General features: G+C 52.7%; 6 protein-coding genes across 6 annotated transcripts; 1 reads left to right on the top strand and 5 right to left on the bottom strand.

Annotated features, from left to right (window-relative positions):
• Positions 1-506: 506 nt before the first annotated feature.
• Positions 507-4027, bottom strand: P170DRAFT_450447 (putative C6 transcription factor; the record flags this gene model as incomplete). Its single annotated transcript, XM_024851125.1, has 6 exons — positions 507-1286; positions 1351-1646; positions 1704-1751; positions 1809-2794; positions 2845-3748; positions 3838-4027. 6 exons carry the CDS (start codon positions 4025-4027, stop codon positions 507-509), a joined length of 3204 nt encoding a protein of 1067 aa, XP_024699596.1.
• Positions 4028-4657: 630 nt separating this feature from the next.
• Positions 4658-6871, bottom strand: P170DRAFT_416812 (putative UV radiation resistance protein (UVRAG)). The gene is made up of 2 exons (XM_024847143.1): positions 6656-6871; positions 4658-6586 (listed from the first exon to the last, which is right to left on the bottom strand). The coding sequence occupies exons 1-2, from the start codon at positions 6737-6739 to the stop codon at positions 4820-4822; spliced, it is 1851 nt and encodes a 616-aa protein (XP_024699595.1). The 5' UTR covers positions 6740-6871; the 3' UTR covers positions 4658-4819.
• A 133-nt stretch (positions 6872-7004) lies between these two features.
• On the top strand, positions 7005-8375 carry P170DRAFT_392437 (mitochondrial 54S ribosomal protein mL67). Its single transcript, XM_024845975.1, has 2 exons — positions 7005-7405; positions 7478-8375. The coding sequence occupies exons 1-2, from the start codon at positions 7127-7129 to the stop codon at positions 8228-8230; spliced, it is 1032 nt and encodes a 343-aa protein (XP_024699594.1). The 5' UTR covers positions 7005-7126; the 3' UTR covers positions 8231-8375.
• A 536-nt stretch (positions 8376-8911) lies between these two features.
• Positions 8912-11254, bottom strand: ptcG (type 2C protein phosphatase PTC1; the record flags this gene model as incomplete). The annotated part of the gene is made up of 3 exons (XM_024851124.1): positions 8912-8965; positions 9560-9958; positions 10019-11254. 3 exons carry the CDS (start codon positions 11252-11254, stop codon positions 8912-8914), a joined length of 1689 nt encoding a protein of 562 aa, XP_024699593.1.
• Positions 11255-12247: 993 nt separating this feature from the next.
• Positions 12248-14301, bottom strand: P170DRAFT_440597 (PPIL2 family peptidylprolyl isomerase). Its single transcript, XM_024850118.1, has 4 exons — positions 14256-14301; positions 14171-14187; positions 12914-14106; positions 12248-12847 (listed from the first exon to the last, which is right to left on the bottom strand). Exons 1-4 carry the CDS (start codon positions 14263-14265, stop codon positions 12340-12342), a joined length of 1728 nt encoding a protein of 575 aa, XP_024699592.1. The 5' UTR covers positions 14266-14301; the 3' UTR covers positions 12248-12339.
• Positions 14302-14767: 466 nt separating this feature from the next.
• Positions 14768-17032, bottom strand: P170DRAFT_367336 (mRNA decapping enhancer EDC3; the record flags this gene model as incomplete). Its single annotated transcript, XM_024844803.1, has 3 exons — positions 14768-15015; positions 15079-16848; positions 16918-17032. The coding sequence occupies 3 exons, from the start codon at positions 17030-17032 to the stop codon at positions 14768-14770; spliced, it is 2133 nt and encodes a 710-aa protein (XP_024699591.1).
• Between the last annotated feature and the right edge of the window lie 1496 nt (positions 17033-18528).

Below are 18528 nucleotides of genomic sequence, written 5' to 3'. Positions count from 1 at the left end.
TGATCGCTCGTGGAACATAAGATGGCCTAATCCTAGCTGTGTTCAGCTGTGTCTAGTCGTTCTGTTGCTTTCTTTGGTTGTGTTGGACGACCTACACGCTGTGGTTGGTAGCATGGCTGGCGGCATTGGTTCTTGGTAAAATTGCAATGAAGCCATTTTTTAGTATAGCAAGTACTACCAACGGAACCAATGAACACGGTCATTGCACATGATACAAGAGATCTGAGGCCCAAAAGTATAATCATTGATCATCAGGCTATCGGTACAACCACAGTAGCAATTCCATAGTGACTGCGGCCAAAGAAAAGTCCCAATACAGTAAATGCACAAATGATGCTAGAATAGAAAATAACAGAAAAAGAAGGATGGAAGTGATAACCTCCCGTCAGGGTATTCGTTGCTTATTCAACAGAAATCAATCACAATTCGTTATACAGAAAACTTCCCCACATTCCCACCAATATCGCTAAATAGCATAATACGGAGTTCAACATGTTCGGCCGAGCTCAGGACTGTAGAAACTGCGAGGATAGATTCCCACCGCCAGCTGAGTCGAGGTGCTCCCCGTTTCCATCATACTGCTCGTTCAGAAGCACCTCCAGCATGTCGAAGTCGCCGACCATCGGCCCCGTGCCTCCTAAGCCTTGGTCCACGACCGCGGTGGAGCTGTTGAAGAATTGGTCCAGGGGCAGCGCAAACCAATCGGGGAGCCCGCTCGACGCCCCGGCGTTGTCGTGAAGGGGTTGCGAGGGTAGATTCGAGCTATCCAAATCAGCACCACCCGCCGGTGGCGTGGTATTCGGGTCGTAGTAGTTATGATACACCGATGGGGGTGGCGGCATGAAGGAGACATTGATGTTCGACGAATTGATCGGCTGTGCCGGAATCCCCGCCAGCGGGTCATGTACCGAGCCCATAGAGCCTCCCGTCTGTTGACCATTACTATCAACGTACCCGATATTGTGCGTCGCATTTGGTCCGGATGCCCATCCATTATTAGAACCATCTCGTCGGGTTTGCGGGCCCTCTCGCGGACGTGGTGACTGGGGTCGGGATACGGGTGCCGACGCAGTGCGGTCGTGCGCCTCTCCGTCGCCGCCACGGTCCAATGGTGCAAAACGCAAGAAGCGTGTACGAATGCTAGTGGTGAGCAGTTCAAGCAGTCGGGCAATAGCATGGCTTAGGTGCACGTCATCGACAACATTGGTCCGCAGAGCTTCCATGGTTCGATCTTGAAGATCGAGAGAAACACGAACATCGTCCTCTTTTGCGCCCAGCGTGAATGTCTGTATAAGTCAGCCTCAATGAACATTTCTCTTTGTTGACAGTGTAGAATAGGAGACAACCAACCTTGAGGATGAAGATCATTCCAGACAAGATCCGAAAGCAAGTTCGAACAGGGGCGTGTTTGAGATGGTCACCAGGAACAAGGCCGTCCAAGACCGTATGTAGAATCTTGCGTGACGCATCGACAACCTCCTGGATGTATTGCTCATTGACACGGTAGAGCTCCATGAGCACATGGAACCATCCATGACTGGACGAGGGTCCCGAGCCGGATCGAGCCTGGGCCTGAGCCGCCTCGTTCGACATTGTCGTCCAGCGGTCGACTACGGCTTGTAGTGCAAGAGAGTTGACATACAATCCTAGCACGCAAGACCATTAGTTTGAGAAAAGGCTGCATCTCGTGAAAAGAACCTTACGTGTATACTCGTATTCAATCATCAAAATCATTCGCATAGCAGGAGCAACTAGATCATTATCAGTCATTTTTGTCGGACAGCAAAATACGGTAATATCCAACTCACGCTCAATGGTGTCAATATTCTGTCGCCACTCCCGCAAGAATGGCTGGAAACGGTCAATCTGATCTCGATATCGTCCGCTTCGGATCAGCTCTGAAGTCTGCTCATTGGACGCAAACAACAGCTGGTTGCTCTGGTACATGATCTTGGAGATCCCAATCCAGCAATCATGCATCCGGTCAACCGTTGTATCCGCATTCTTAGCACCTGTCACAGTAGTCGGTTGGATATCATTAGCCCACTGCGGCAGCGGCAGCATCGATGGAATTCCCAAGCGCCCGCTGCTCTGTGTAATATACACAAGAATAAGACGGCGCAGCCGGCGTTTCCGAGTCTGCTCGGCTGGGGATTCACCGACGGATTTGGATTCGCTCTTTTGATCAAAAACGCCTAGCTCGAACGCGAGTGCCTGTGCCGTGCTCATCAACATCCAGGACATCCGATCGGACCGCCAGGCAGGCTCCAGCCATTTTTGGAATGCCAGGCGACCTTCTGCCGGATTGTTGGATGATCGGTTGGCGCCGTTCTCACCATCGGTTTCCATGCTATGTGCTTGCGCATCGACGTCGAGAAGTGCGTTCTCGTCGTCTCCGGGCGGGAAATGCAGGTTCCGAGGGTGCCAGTCCGTCAAGATCAGCAAGGCCTCGATGGTCCCCAGAGATCTGAGATTTCCTTTCGCATGGACCATGGCCGAAGTGGGAGCCAGATCAAAAGAGCGAGGCTTGTTGATGCCCATGCCGTTACCACCAAACTTTTCTTGGCCCCAGAATAACCGTTCGATCATACCGCGAAGGTACGACCAAAGCCGGTCGTGGATGTAAAACGCACGGGTATAAGCACCATCACCCTTTGGCTTCATGTGCCGAGAAGCGGTAGTGAGGATCATGACGGCGAGAACCGGCTCGTCAGTGAGCATTGTACGGTGTGTCGAGGGGTGAGAGAAATCCGGGATCACGATTGGACTTAGAGGAGCAAGGTGTTCGTAGTAACTACACCGTGTGGTTAGCGGATGATCATGCCGGATGCGCTGTGAACTTACTATGCCACATAGGCCATCGACTCTTCGACTGAGAGCCATCCCGCACGAACAAAACGTAGTCGTGACCACGCCTTGACCGCGTCCAGATAGCCGGGGTCTTGAGGATTGTCCGAGGGACCAGACTGACCGCGTCCATCGGCAGCTTGGGTATCACCCGATCCCGACGTACCGGTCTGATAATAGTTACCCATCGCAGCGCCCGACCGAGGAGGTCGCGAGAATGACCCCCCGGCGCTACGCGGCGTGCCGGCCTGCGTGAGGGGCGATATGGGGGAATTAAAAGACGAGACGGACTGCCGGGCGGCATATCGATTCTCGAGGCTCTGCCGGTTGAGATCCTCCGTCCTCCCCGCCGCTTCGGAGAGGAGATGCAGCGCGTCGTGGCTATTGCTGATCGCCGGCGACAGCAGCTCGACGGCGGTGCGGTTCATCATGGGTTGTCCTCCTTCAAGGCTGAAACCTGCCATGGAGGATCGGTCCCCAACCGGGTACATAGGAAGCCGAGTGTTCTTGACATCGGGAAAATTCGTGGCCGACGAGGCATTGGCCTGGTATGGCTGCTGTGTGGCAGTCGCAGGGGGGATCTGGCTGGTGGTGGAGGGGGACCCCTCGGACCACTTGCGTTGCGGACGGCCGGCGGCAGCCTGCGTGGTGGCGGCGGAGTTGGTGTTGGTGTTGTTGTCGTACGAGGTGGGATCAGTCGCCGTGTACGAGGAGCCATCACTCGGAGAGCCATTCGAGACGACCTCCCCCACCATCATCCGTTTGTCACGGCGAAGAACGCCCTCGAAGACGGGCTCCTCGACCTCGGAGGGTTTGCGCTTGCGGCGCGTGGCGGAGAACTCGCATCGCTTACTTTCGCGGCGGCATCGCACGCAGGGCGGAGGACGGGGATTGTCGACGCCTAGAGTCCGGGGAAGATCAGCTCTGGAAACCCGGGGTAGTCGAGAAGTAGCTGGAGCAATCGTATGATGGCCCAGCACTATGACTTACTGCCAAGATCGCATTTGACCTTGCGTTTGCGGCACGGGTCGCAGGCCTGGTATCCGCGGCGATGTTGGGGTTGGAGCGACGGCGACTTGGGGCCCTGACTGGACTGCGAATAGCGACCGGAGTCCTGGTCGTCAGGCGACTGTCGGAGGGGTTGCGGAGTCTGCTGTTGCTGGTCGTTCCCTACAGCCATCATGATCGAGTCCAGCCGCCTTCTGCCGGCGCAAGAGTGGGTTTCCAAACAAATTCGGGGTTTGGGGTTTGCCGATGCAAAGCGACAAAAAGCGGTGGGGGGCAGTTGGAAATCGTTTCTCAGCACCGACGCGGCCACTGGGCGCTTTTCCCCGGCCAATTGTGTTCCGGGGGTTAGTGATGGTGCAATGCGAAGAGACGTGATCCACCGACGGTCACGAAGAGATGAAGAACAGAAGAAGAAACGAAGTCTGGGGATTCTCGTGAGCCCTAAAGATACTAACCAGCAAATGCGGGGTAGAAACGAGGCACGAGGATATTAATGCCCTTGCGTCGTGGCGGTTCGATTGCTGTTATCAATCGTAATGCCAATAGACTCGCCGCTAACGGGTGGAATTCGCTGGAATCCAGCAATCGCTGGTCGGTCGAGGAAGATTACAGGTTTGCCTCGAGCAAGAGACGGTCGGGGATTTCGAGGGTCCATCCACGTGGACGGCGGTTATCTCAGCCTTCTTCAGCAGGAATCAAATAATTCTCTCAACAATCGAATATAATTATTTACATGGGGTCGAAATTATATCAATACTAACACAGATCAGAAGTGAAGTGCTAAGAGGCAGATGCACACAAGAAAAAAAAAAAAAAAAAAAAACCAACCCTCCTCAACCATCTCACTGTCCGTCTCACTGTCGGTCAAGATACTTATCTATCGATCCTCCACGCAGCCCAAATGCGTGGAAGCTTCGAAAGAACCCCCAACCAAAACACAGACCGCAAAATCCAAAAAGACCACTCACACCAGAGGGAGGGCCGCAGGGTCAGCGACGAACGCAGACGCCGTCTGCTTGCCCTTGTCTGGCGCAATCTCCCCATTGGATTTCGGCATGGGCCCCAGCACCTTTCGGGCTAGAGCTGACTCGCCATATGTAACGCTATCCTCGCTCCCGCGCCGCGACGAGCTGGGCGTGAGGCGCCCTGGCAGGAGGCCTCGAATCCCTCCGGCCTTTCGTGCGGGAATCTCCGACGTCCCGGCGGTCAGCACGTACAGGAGGTATTTGAGGTTGGGCAGGGTGTGCCGGATGTCGACTACCCGCAGCCCTTGTTTGTTCAGGAGGAACTCGATGTCCTTGTTCAGGAGGAAGACCCCGTACTCGAACCGGTAGTGCACGTTCACCGGATAGAGCGGAAAGGTCCGCTGCGGCAGGGCAGCGGACACGGGGTCCTGGATCAGCGAGTGCGAGAGATTGGGGTTGATCGGATACGGAATGGGCACCGACAGGTAGAAGGACAGCATGTAGACCAGGTGTGCCGTCCATCCCAGCGCTGCGGCCACGGCGCCCCGGTCGATGTCGACAAAATTCGAGTTCGGCAGAGCGACGCCGGCAATGGTGAAAGCAAGCGGTTTGTCAGGAATCGGCTCGATGGGGTAGATCGCGAGAAGGTCCTCCCCGATCCGTCGGATCTGTCCCTTGGCTTCTTCGGTGTTCTGATCCAGCAATTTGGCACTGGAGACCAACTTCTGCTGCGCATCAGGCAAATGACTACGAGCCTTGTCCTGGCTATATCGTCCAGCATCCATGGCCTCTTTTCTCGCTCGAATGCTGCCGATGAGCTCTTCCTTACGTTTTGTGGCTAGTCGGAGACGTTTTCGTTCGGACGAAACGGTGTGCTTGGTCTGAACCAGCTGCTCCCGCGCTCGCGAAGCTTCACTGACCGTGTTGATCGCTCGCTGATTCTCTTCAAGAATGGAGCTAATCTGCGCTTCTAGTCTCTCGCGCGTTAGCAATGCGTCTTGGATACACTCGTCCAAGTTTGCCAGTCGCATCAGCGCATCGTAAGACGACGTGGAGAGCCCGGCTCCTTCCGGTGGCCGAGTGCTTTTCGCGGGCAACGACGCCCACATCGGAGGAAGATCCGTCAAGTTCGTGTAGACGCCATCGGCGAAATGAAAGAGAATCGAATTCGCAGGCAGGGGTTGGTGGAAGTTATCCAGCGATTTCCCCAAAAACTGTAACGACTGCAGATGCAGCTGCAGTTCAACTAGCAAGAAATACTCTATCATGGCGGTCGACTTCGTCCAGAGTTTCAATGTCAACCGGTCCGAGCGAGACACCAATGGACCACAGATGTTCAAATCGAATTCGCGGAAGCTTGGATTCGTGGCGTTTTCCACGACCTCACTCACGTATACGGGACCTTCGTGGCCATCACAGTGAAGGGAAAACCACGTATCGGCCATTCGACTCCTAGTTATATCCTCCAGTTTAATCTGTCTCGTGCGTGGGTTTGGGTCATTCCAGGGTAGTGTGTTTCTTCGGAGCGATCGCAGGGGTTGCTCTTTGCGCGTGGGGTTCTCGCGGCGTGAGGATGTAGATTGAAGATCGGTAAACGATCGTGATTGATGCAAATGACGGTTGGCATCTTGGGCTAATATCTTGGAGGGCGACTGTAGAGAGTTGGGGATATCCTCGTCGTCGATTGTCTTCCCACGAGTTCTACTCGGAGGAGTAACGACGAGATTGCGGACAGATATCCCTTGGAGATGACGAAGCCTGCGATTCTGCAAGTTGCGACCGTCAGCTATCGAGCACATTTATATGTCCGAAGGCATAATATGGCCTGGATTTACCGATGGGAATAGCCAGGGCCTCTCGCGACGACCGCCCGCGTCGTCATTGTTATCCACCTGGGTGGTGGTCACCGTCAGCGACATCGCAGAACAGCTAGGGAGAAGCTTGGCCGGATAATTGGCCAGTCATTATAGCAGAGGCGATCGCAAGCCCCCGACAGCGACAGTTACAAGCTGCACGGCAATTGTGACGATAACAAGCTCGATGAAGCCATCGAGGTCGTTGCTCCGCATGCACGCTAAGGCAAGCGGAGAGCGCGGGCGGAATCACCCGTTCGAACTCGCCGTCGAAAAATTGATCCGCGCCTCAACCCGTCAACCTTTCATCCTCACCTCCTCCGCCGCTCCGCTCCATTTCCCGCCATACGTCCCCGGGCATCGCCATGCGGTAGAGTGGAATTCGCTCTATTCAGTCAATTCGTCCACGTTTCGGAACATCCAGTGAGGTTCTTTGCAACCTCTCCGGCCGCAATGGCCTCCCAACAAGCCGCAAAGCCCTTGCACAAGAAGATCTTGGACCCGACCAAGATTCCGACCTGGAAAGTCGCTCGTCGCCCGCCGATTGAGAACCACAGCATCATCCAGGGCAAGCCTCGTGAACAGAACTCCAATGCCTTCAAGGATCATCAGTCGAAAGAGGGAACTCGGCTACGGAAGGCCCTGAACGCCATCACCCACGGCAAGAACATTTTCGTTTACCACAACATTCGCACCAACCAGGTGGTGTACTCGTTGACGCGGTATCTGGAGGTGAGCTTCATTTTCTAGGATCTCCCCCTGTCTGATCTCTGCGTCGCTAACACCTGCTTGCGTGGCTTTTAGAAAAACAGCGTCCTCCGCCAGCTCGTCTACCATGGCAAGAAAACCATCCCCGCCACTGTCCGAAAAGATATGTGGGTTCCGTACTACTCGGTGCACTTCAACGACTCCAAGATCGGTCTTCGCGCGTACCACCTGCTCCGAGAATTCGCCATGCAGCGGCAATTGTCCCCGCCCAAGGAAATGATCACCGTCAACCAAGAGTACCTCGACCAGAAGCGTCCCCGGGACCCCGAGCAGGCCAAGGAGTTCGACGAGAAGCACAAGGGCAGGATCGGCTGGTTCATGGAGAAGAAAGAGCGCGCTCGTGTCTTGATGGACCAGAAGGCCACCAGCGTTGCCGACATCGCTGCCGTCATCGAGATTCAGGAGAGCGAGTTGAAGGACGGCTTTGCCAATGGCCTCCGTGGTTACCTCACTCCCTCGGCTCGACGACGCCGGAGACAGGCTCGGCAGAAGGAACAGGCCAAGGCTGAGGAGCAGGCTGCGCGCGTGGCCAACTTCGAACAGACCTTGAGCACGAACCAGGTCGAGTACAAGATCCAGGAGATCGAGGACAAGACGGGGGCGTTGGAGAACAACGGCGTGAAGATCCTCTGGACTGATATCCACGATGCCCGACGGGCCGAGTCTTGGTCGGATCGCGTCCAGCACGGTGAGCTGGAGCTGTCCCGCGACCACGTCATGCCTGGACAGAAGCGCAACTACGACCAGGAAGTCCTGGCTGACAGCAGCTTCGAGGAGAAGAAGGCCTAAGCCTAGGCTGAGGAAATAGTGCGAGTGGGTCGTATGGATGTCTATATTTGAAAGATGTGTCTTTATGTATCGCATTATACAAATTTGTACTTTTAGATACTTAGCTTTCCTTGTGTTCTGGAATGATCAATGGCGTTTAGCAGACAGTGGGCTAGTACTGACACTCGTAGGTATATCGAATGCACAGAACCTTCCAACACTACACATCCGCTTTTCCCTTTCCACCTTCTAGGCATTTTCCAAATACATATATTCGATGTTTACTCAGTCTCCCAGATTTCTGCTCCTACGTATTCAACGCCTTAGGTTCTCCAAGTTCAAACCAATATTAAATGTAAACGTACTCCATATATTGACCGTCCGAATAAAGCATAAGTCGAATGATTTCGCTCTCCATACATTCCTAGACTCAAAAACCAACTATGACTAAACAGGGATGATGTGAGTTTCTTCGGGAAGCCGAAAATATAAGAGCTCCCGGTTGGGCCTACCATTGCGTTATTGTCATTTTTATTGGCTTGTTTTTTTCCTTTCTCGTTTTAAATTCTCTTTATATTTACTTGCTACGCAGTGATAACTTTCTCTATGTGGGTGGGTGTGGGCTGGATGATTCTTTAATTCATTATCTCTATCAACATCATTGATTGATCATAGGATCGGGTGGAAATGATATCCGCATAGTCATGCCAGTGCTAACCATCCACCTTTTGGATTAGGGTAGGCTGCAGGGATCAACTAGTCGAATAATCATTTACAGCGGAGTTAACAACTTTTGAGACGTATACGACAGACCGATCGAAAGATTAAGATCAAGTACTAACTGATAATTGAAACTGCAGGCTAGAATATAAATAACGAGGCGCATCCCGCTAGCTGCTTCCCATTCATGAAGAGAATTTGCAATATAGAGGAAGATACAATCTCGGAAAACAAGCATCGCGAGAGAAAAAAAAAAAAAGGAATAGCATAAGATAAGTAAGAAGTACATTTCTGTGTTGTAGTGGACCTTGTGCAGAATGCCATATCAACGCAGGGGAGATTCGAATCCTTTGATACAAAACGAGCTTAGAGACTCGAGTTCTGTGCCCACAAGCCTGAGAAAAAAAAAGAAAGGACAGATTAAGAAGGACGAGGAAAAAAACAGCGTGCGTAATAGAAAAGTCACTTCATTGTCTGAATACAGAAATGAGTCTCGCAAAGTCTCTATCTTCCTCTCAAATAAAGAGATGCCAATATCACATAGAACAGCTTTCGTTTAGAAGAAAAAAAAAAGATTGCTCAAGAACTGTTGCTGGGTTTGGACCCTTGGGAGATGTTCGCCTGGTTTACTATGGGCGTGTCACTGTGCTCGTTGACCGAAAGCTCGGGCCCGGGCTCGTCGTCCGACATTTTCTGTAATATTTCTTCGTTGGCCTTTTCGGCGGTCTCCGGGTCGTCTGATATCCCGGCGTTGGCCATGCTCTTTCTCGCTCCTTCGACGATCTTCTCGGCTTCGCTCACGCCGCGCTCGACGTTCGTGGGCGGGTCGCCGTCGACGCCGATGGGCTCAACGACTCGGTTGGCAACGCTTTTCACGCGCTCGGTGTCGAATCGGATCACCATACATGATAGATTGTCGGTGCTGAAACGCGAAAGAGCATGGTCGACGAGGATTTTCGATGCTTCCTGCGCATCGTGGACGTTCCGAATAAGGTCTACGGCTTCCTGGTCGCTGCAAACATCCCACAACTATTGACATTGTTAGCAATTGCTTCCCTCGTGGTAAGAAGTGTGTATCATAAAACTTACTCCGTCGCATGCCAAAATGATGAACTCATCGGCGTCCGGCTGGATCACCGTTTCTGTTGTGTAGGGATGCCCGGTGACTAGATCTTTGAGATATGCATCACCCAAGGCTCTGGTTACCGCAAGGACACCATTAACCCTGTTGTTGAGTATTAACCCTCCAGCGTGGGCTATCCGCTTGCCCTCATTCTCATCGCTACCTTTATGGTCATAGGACAACCGCAGCGCCTTCCCATTGCGGGACAAAATGGCACGCGCATCTCCAACGTTAGCTGTGTACAATATACGATGGCGTTGGGCTTTCCCTTGCGTCTTAGGGAATGATTTGCCGGTAGTGGTCAGCTGCGTGGGGGTGTCCCCAGCTTCCGAATTGCTATCGTCTTTGTTGGCAGAATTCGTCACCGGATTCGAACCCGACACTCTGTCTTCCCATCTCAGAAGAGCAATAACAGCAGTGCAGCCGCTGTTTTTCACAGGCAGCTTCTCTAATTGTTGATCGGCCGCAGTGAATGTGTGATCGAGAAGTTCCGGGACAGGTGTGTTCGGATTCTTTCGCATGGCTTCTTCCAGGATCAGATGGAGCTTCTTTCCGCACCACTCGGCGGCGAAAGTGCCTGCGTGTCCATCAAAGATAGCGAAATATCCGTTATCAGTCTCGACAACGCTGGTACTATCTTCGGCAGTCGGCGAAACGTCACCCCCATCGTTGGTCCCGGACTTGGCTGGGGTTGAAGATGAAGGCGATCCCAGGAAGTTGTAGAGATACGCATGCGTATCTTCCATAGTCCGACGACATTTTCGATTCCGATCTTCCGTGACGCCAACCCTGAATGATGAATGGAGGGTCGGCAGCGATTCTCCGGCCGAGTTATTCAATGAACCTTGGGGAACGCTCAATGCAGGATCCATATTCCCGGCTGAATGCAGCGTTGATGCGGGCCGAGGGTTGTAGTTGGCCAAAGTGCTTTCACGAGGACTACTGCTCAGGCTTAACGAGTTCTTCGCGTTAGAGAAGAAGGTGGCCGCTTTTGTGACCGTGCTACTCCGGCGCTTCTTGTCGGCGGAAGGGGCTTGGTCTTCGCTCGTTCGTCGTGTAAAGAATCCACCGGGAGGAGAGAATTTCTTCTGCACTACGCCGGCTTCTTCGGTCACCACGCCCTTGGAAGGGGTGTCGATGGCAGTCGAATGTGGGATGGTATCTAGTCTCTCTTTGGGTGGGCTCGAGGAGCCACTGAACATTCTGTTCAGTAACCCACCCTGGCTAGAAAAACTTCTCCGCTTGTTCCCTGCCAGCTTGATTGTCGGCGCCGGGTTTTGGGGGGAAAGATTATAGGCAAGTCAAACGTGTGACGCGGGGGTCGGCGACAACGGCAGCGAATGAGAGTGGCCGCAGATAAACCAAGGGAAGGACTTGCGGCGGAAACGAAGGAATGGAGCTACGTAGATGGAAAGTGTCAGTAAGTGAGCCAAGTAGTACTCTCTCCCAATTTAAATTGGAGTGACGGTGGCCATTATGGACCTCAGATGATTTCTGTCCAGCAATGCTGATCAGATGACGGATGGCGAGGGGGGTGGGTTCTGAGATGCAACGACGCAGGCCGAAGTACCTCGAATCCGGATCTCTCGCGTTGATTGTCAAAGGGAACGAAATCAGAAGACGATATATGTGCTAACAAGAAACGGGCACGAGTTTCGGGAGACGATCGCCAGTCATCGTGCCAGGCTCAGGGTGATCTGTCACGTCGTAGCTGGCACCCCGAGCATTTCGTGACCAACCCCACTGCGCGCCTATGGAAATGACAGGGTGCTAAGCCACCGAATGGCCAGAGGGTTGAATAGGGAGGTCATCAAAGGCACTCACGGAGACACGGGCGGCGGAACAAGTCACAGTTCAGAGATCGTGTAGGAGAAAGGGGAGATGTGGGAAATCCGACAACCCCGAGGCAGAAAAGGGAGGAGAATCGCAAGTGGTTGTAGTTGTAGTAGTTCGATGATGCTGGGGAGAGCAAGTCAGGTGCTCAGTCGGGGCAGCGGCTAACTAAGCACGGCGGGCGGTCGACCCAGCGAGTGCCGGAAACGCGGAATCTGCCCAGAACTGCCGGTGGAGCCGTTCCCATCCTCGTCCAAGAACTCGAAGTCGGACGGTCGGACTGTCCGGAGATTAGCGGCCGGACTTGGCTCGGCTTTACCCCTTGGTCACTGGACTGCTTTCATGCTCATGGGAGTACCATGACAGAGTATAACATATCGGTGGCTTTTATATGAGTATATATATCCTTTCATACGCCTCATGTCCTAGGTCGTCGTAAAGAAAAAGAATCCTCCTAATCCCATGAACTGAAATCACCGAACCCGCCCCTGCCTTTCAGCTTCTTTCGCATCGGTTCGGGTTCAGGCTCGTCCACAAATTCCACGATCTCATCCTCCTCTTGACCGGCCTGGTTGCTCAAAGCTGCCTTCAAGTACTTGCCCACGCCTCCGCCAGAGCTATCTCCCGTGTCGGTCGACCCTGCCCCCCGGACTCGTTTCCCCGTCCAGGTGATGTGGTCGTCTTCCTCACGTCGAGCATTCTCTTCTTGTTCCGCGGGGTCTGGTCCTGCCTTTCCGGCTGCCTCCTCTGCCTGCTTCTGCTTCAAGAACTCCTCGAACGGATCCACAAAGACCGTCACGTCTTTAATCCGAACGTCGGGCGTAGGTCGGTTCGTAGACTGATTGACCGGGTGGGTTTCGAGACTGTTCAGAGTAGGGGATGATGGTGTCGGATCGTCGATGATGTGTCCGAAAACGGTGTGCTTGAGATTCAGATGGGGCAGTGCACGATAGGCGATGAAACTGATGGAATCGGATCAGCGCCAGAACAGCATGAAGGGGGTCATGAGAGAAGAGAATCGGACTCACAATTGACTACTGTTGGTATTCTTACCCTTATTGGCCATGCTGAGGGTCCCGCGGGAGTCGTGTTTGAGAGGGCCCTCGAACTCATCGTTGAAATATTTGCCCCAGATACTCTCACCCCCGCGTCCAGTACCCGAAGGGTCGCCACCCTGGATCATGAAGCCTTTGATATTGCGATGGAAAGTGACGTCTTTGTAGTATCCCTTCTTGGCCAGCTTGATGAAGTTCCACACCGCCTTAGGCGCATACTCAGTATGGAGCTCCAAGTTCAAATCTCCGGATGTCGTTGAAAGTCGAGCGTAGCCCTTTTGCTTTACACGACCTCTCTTGAGCATGTATTCCTCGTCAGATAGCAGGGCGAGTTCACCAGACGTGTGCGGGGTCATCCCAGTGCTGGTAAACGAGGCGGCAGCCAGACCGGTGGTATGTTTAGCCGCATTGTACGGCACAGGTTTCCCTGCCTGCTGCGCAGTCGCCTTTTTGAGGGATGCTGAACCGGGAGTACCGTCCGCCTTGGTCTGAGATAGAGCACCAGAGCCCGTCCGCTGAGCCCTTTCCGAACGCGCCTTAGCGACCGCCTCTTTGGCCTTGAGAATTTTCGCAGAGCTCCCCAGCGCGTTGGTATTGACATTATCCGGCTGATCATCTCGCCCGGGGATATCGGTCTCGCCGTCCTTCAGGTAATTGAACGTACTCATATTCCTCGACTCGATGTTCTGCGGGTCCTGTAGCGTGACGATATCCTTCCGACTGAACTCCTCGTCCGTGACCAAGTCGCGCCACAATTTCCCCTTGATGTTCAAACGCTCCACAGTGTCCCATGCGAATACATTCCCCGTGTTCCGCAAGGCGACGATATGTGTGTTGTCGGTCAGGACTTTGTACGTGACCGGGTCGACGAATTCACCCGACTCGTTGGTTGGGATATGCAACTTGATCAGGTCGGCGCTTTTGAGCGGCGTGCCATCCACGGGATTCGTGCCATGTTTCTTAATCCAGGGGAGAATGTTGGTGAGGTCGAATATGGTACCGGACGGGGTGCAGACAGGATGCGAAAATGGCTGCAGAGAGAGGGAGCAGAACTTGAAGGGGAGACGCTTGAACGCCCCCTCCGCCCCGCCACGTCTAGCCTTTCCGACTCCTGCGCCTGCGTTGGCAGAAAAGGCATCCTCCGATGCCCACTCCGAGTGGGTGATCTATACGGTCGCGGTCAGTTTTGAGGGGCGTTTGAGTGTGATAAATTGCGGAGACATTGCGTACATAGAGTTTATCCGTTCCTAAGAAAGAATTCACGTTAGACCAGAGATCAGAGGGGAAAGAACGGTATCAGATGAAGACAACTAACCCTTTCCCATTGTAGCGGTGACAGCAAGATGCTGGATTTGACTTCGCAACGAGGTGACCGCAGTTGATGCCGCAAAAGCATGATGTATTGCGCCGGGATCTGTAAAGAAGGCTAGCCGCTTCGGGTTAGTGTTTGTGTAATATTACCATGAATACGACATGATTTCCATTTACTTCCAGCTCATGGCATAACCCTACTTTGTATATCCTCATCAAGGGAGAAGCTACAAGTAGAAATAAGTGATGTGAAACTGCACCGTTGCTAAGACAGGCTAAAGTGATAAGCATGAGATATAACTACATATAATACAACACGCTCCTTCGAAAATACCTTTTTCCGGGCAATCATAACCTGATGCCATTCCAGAATTAAACTCCATCCCAGATCAGCAGCGGGAGAGTGCTTCCAGGTTAATCCGACCTCTATTCCATAGGGCATTTTGACAGTGATACATATTTTCCTTTATTCCTTTTATTCAGGTCATTCAATCGTCAGGTGGATATGAGGTGGTCTCAGGCGGCGGACGCTTGGAAGCGCAGAGGGACCACCCAGCGGTTCCCAAAGTCAATCCCATGTCGCCGGCGAGTACCGTATTTTCTCCAAACAATCTGTGGGACACCGATATCTGCCACTGCAAGGTTCCAGGAGAGACCCTCTCCGGCGACCAATGCTTGAACCACCCCGGTTTTGGGTGCTCCGAGGCAAACGACCGATTTAGAATTGACGCACAATCGACCTCCTTCCACAATCGTGACTTCGCCTGTGAAAAGCTATGTTAGCAAAAGATGTTCTAGCATACCGCGATTATTCTTTGGGTACTTACCACTAGAAGCAGACAGTCCCGATGGTACATCAACAGACAGAACGTCAAGATTGCTTCGATTGGTCCAGGAGATCATTTCGAAAGCGGTAGCCTGGTCATCGGTGCGGAGGTCGTCAAACGCAATGTGAATGCCGAACAACGCATCAACTACCAAGTCTGGCCCCGATTCAGAGGTTGAAAGTCGGTTTGACAAGTCTTCCCATCGCAACACGCGTCCACCGATCTTCTTGAATACGTCGAGCTGTTTACGACAACTCTCCAGCAGCTCATTCTCATGCTCAATACCCAGCATGCAGGCGGTTACGCGGTGGCCTCTGTTACGGAGATGGCGAGCGGCGGAGATGGCTCTTGCGCCTGTCCGATGATTGCCTGTAAGCACCAAGATAGTAGGCGCAGCTGCGTCATTCGTAAGGAGGCCGACAGCAGCCTCTGCGATGCCCCTTCCAGCATTTTCGGTGATCATGTCTTCAGTCAAACCGAGTTCCGTGACGGCAATTTGCTCAACCTCAATGGTCTGTAAAGGGCTCACAGTTGGGCAACTTCTGTTGGTGGTAGTGAGACGCAAGGAGACTCCCGACACACCAGGCCCGCCTATCGGGGATGCTGAAACAGGGGTCTTGTTCGGACGAGGGCTCGTGGTGCGAGAAGAACTGAGTTGGCCTCGTCCGATGGTATTGAGTTGTGGGGGAGCGAGCGGCTGGCTCAGCAGAGCACTTCCTTTTCGAGAAGTCTGACCTCGTGCCGATGCTCTTGACAGCTCGCGTGCGGAGTAAGTCCCGCTGCTTAGCTTAGCATCACTGGGCTCGTTCTCACTCTCTTCGTTTTCACTTTCCTGGGGGCTATCAAGAACGTTCTCGGTCCAGTGTAAGTTCTTGCCCCCGTTGGTGCCAGGCTTGGGGACCTTTCTATTGAAGCTGACCAATCGAGCTTCGTCTGCGGTTGTGTCGTCGTTCCTGATTTCCTCAAACACTCGCCGCTTGTCGAACTTCGAAAGATTTGTTTGGAAGTCAAAATCCCCCAACTCTTGAATGTCGGTTGCATCTTCTGTCGCCCATCCACTGGGGTCTTCGGCGTAAGAGCCGCGGTTCTTCTTCTTCTTGCGGCGCTGCCCATTGAGAACCCCCTCTTTCTCTCCATGCGTTTGTGGAGAGTTTGTCAAGTGCGGATCGGATGGTTCAACGAAGGCAGTTTGACGCCAGCCTCGGGTCTTCGGGTTCGTGTTTGAAGCTCCATCATGCTCATTCACGGCGTTCGGATATCCACCCTGTCGAGGTTTCTTCTGCCCGCTTCGTCGATTTCGCTTTGACGCATACTGACTAGGCGCTTGCAATGGTGTCAATTCGTCTCTTGAACCGTAGACAGACTCGCGACGCTCCTCCACCTGTGGTGTGCCTCCCGCCCTGCCGTCTACATTCAGCTCCAGGTTACTGAATGGCTCCGTCAGCACTGCAGCCGGTTGAGTATGGGCGACTTGGGGCGGACGGGTCTGCCGCGGGGTTGGTTCATTTGGGAGGCTAGGCTGAAGCGGTCGGTTCTCCGGTTTCGAACCGTGGCTAGCTGGTTTGGACGGCGGCTTGGAAAAGCTCAAGATAGCGGGGTCAACGAACTGCTGTTGTTTTGCAGGAGCGGTCGGGGTTGTGTTTTGGTCTTGCTTTGCGGCATGCAGATTTTGCGATTGACCCTTGGCCAAAGATCCAAGAGAGAGGTCCGCGATATCGGTCGCATCAATAAAATAGAACGGAAGCACATGGTGAGTCCAAGATGGTTTCACTGTAAGTATCTAAAAGTTAGAGGAGAGGCTTTACACGGGGTGGTGCCAAGCGCGATCTTCATGCTTACCATTGTGAAGCTGTAACTGCTGGCCTTTGACATCGGCCACTTCTCCCTGGACGGTCGCATTGGGCGGTGCCTTGAGGGTCACGAGAACATTGTAGCCAATAAATTGGGACGCCATGATGAACAACGGACCATCGATTTAGTTGGTCAGCATCGGATGCTCATCCTATGGGGGGGAGGGGAAAGCGCAAAAGAGGCGGAGAGAGGGCAGGCTCGTACAGCGTCGCAAAAGTGAACTGTCAGCTTTCAATGGCTGCAGCTGCAGCTTCCGCTCTTCCCGTCACGTGTGATACGTCCTATCGATAAGAAAGTGCGATCCGTCACGGTGGGGCCGTTGCATTCGACTTCTTGCCTTTGGAAAGCTAAAGAGATCATCGTCGGAGAATTACAGTAGTAGGTTAGAACGTCCAGTGTACTTATGGTGCCCTATACTCACTCTCCTCAAACCCCCAGTGAATAAGTGCGCTAATGGATTTCCCTTGGCATGCCACTAATTTTCCCTGCAGTGCCACATCCAATTGGAGTTGTAACCGCCCATAGCCCTCCAGGGTTACAGTTTGGAGGCCTGTGGTTCTACAGCCTACAAAGCCCATATCACTTTCGGTATATGGAGCTGTCTGTTATTTAGGAAGGATGATAGCAAAATTCTGTACTGGTCACTAAGTCATTTCATAATACTACTTTCCAGGAAGATAATCCTTTGTTAGTATTTATAGGTATATATATAGTTAGACATGGGAGTAGGATCTACTTGTTTGATGTGAAGCCCAACTTAACAAACCAAGGACTCTGAAAGCCTTCCACGTATTGAAGTATATATTAATGTATAAGGGTCTATATTAGCGATTATTCTTGGATTGAATGTTGCGCATATTCGTAAACCTATAAAGTGCTGGTCGATCTAGACTTGCCTTTCGTGCTTCTATAGATGCCCTTCGCCAGCCTTGTTCTTTGTTTATTCAGCGCATCAGGCTGAACAAAGAAGAGGCAAAAAGAAGAAGGTCATACAACGTATTAATGGATCCCGCGATGCAGTTTTATATGGATTATAACACTATTTATAAACAAGGCAAGCAGACCAAAACTTACTGCACCCCGGAATCGAACCCGGATAGGCTGGGTCCTCAATAATCCCCGCTGGGTGTAACTCCTCTTGGGCGCGACTTTACCAAGAGCTGGAGGAAGGGAACCTGTCTTCGGTCTGGTAGGCTGCATATGTATAATGTATAATTCTTGGCATAATGTGAATTAGGCTAGCAGTAGTCGACCGGATAGCTGAGCCGACATTATTAATGGCATGAGATTAAAATTTGATTTCAAAGCTTCTTGAAAATCCTTCCACTTGGGCATAATTCCTTCAGCAGGAATTGTGGTTTCATGCTGGTTCGATTGATGGATTGTGGTGCATAACTCCCTTATACCGGCAGCGGCTGCATAAGCGGCGCACGAAGCACTGAATCAGCGGCTCCACTTGGCCAACTTCCCTCCTCCAACCCAAAGGCTTCCCCGGGACAAACCCCAGAACTCCGTCCAAGCCAGATGAATGATTCATTGTCCTCGAGAGCTTCCCAGCTTATCCAGTATCCACACGGCACAGCACAGCATCCATTCCAA

Source organism: Aspergillus steynii, assembly GCF_002849105.1.
Source record: "Aspergillus steynii IBT 23096 chromosome Unknown P170scaffold_9, whole genome shotgun sequence".
Taxonomy (NCBI): domain Eukaryota; kingdom Fungi; phylum Ascomycota; class Eurotiomycetes; order Eurotiales; family Aspergillaceae; genus Aspergillus; species Aspergillus steynii.
The sequence above is the reverse complement of the archived record's forward strand: the minus strand, read 5'-3'. Positions and strand labels throughout refer to the sequence as shown.

Excerpts from the sequence above, each read along its gene's own strand:
- P170DRAFT_416812 (XM_024847143.1), bottom strand. The coding sequence starts at position 6,739 with ATGTCGCTGACGGTGACCACCACCCAGGTGGATAACAATGACGACGCG. Across the intron at positions 6,587-6,655 it reads GGCCCTGGCTATTCCCATCG|AATCGCAGGCTTCGTCATCT; the intron begins GTAAATCCAGGC and ends CGCAACTTGCAG.
- P170DRAFT_392437 (XM_024845975.1), top strand. The coding sequence starts at position 7,127 with ATGGCCTCCCAACAAGCCGCAAAGCCCTTGCACAAGAAGATCTTGGAC. Across the intron at positions 7,406-7,477 it reads CGTTGACGCGGTATCTGGAG|AAAAACAGCGTCCTCCGCCA; the intron begins GTGAGCTTCATT and ends CGTGGCTTTTAG.
- P170DRAFT_440597 (XM_024850118.1), bottom strand. Across the intron at positions 12,848-12,913 it reads AATACCAACAGTAGTCAATT|TTTCATCGCCTATCGTGCAC; the intron begins GTGAGTCCGATT and ends CGATTCCATCAG.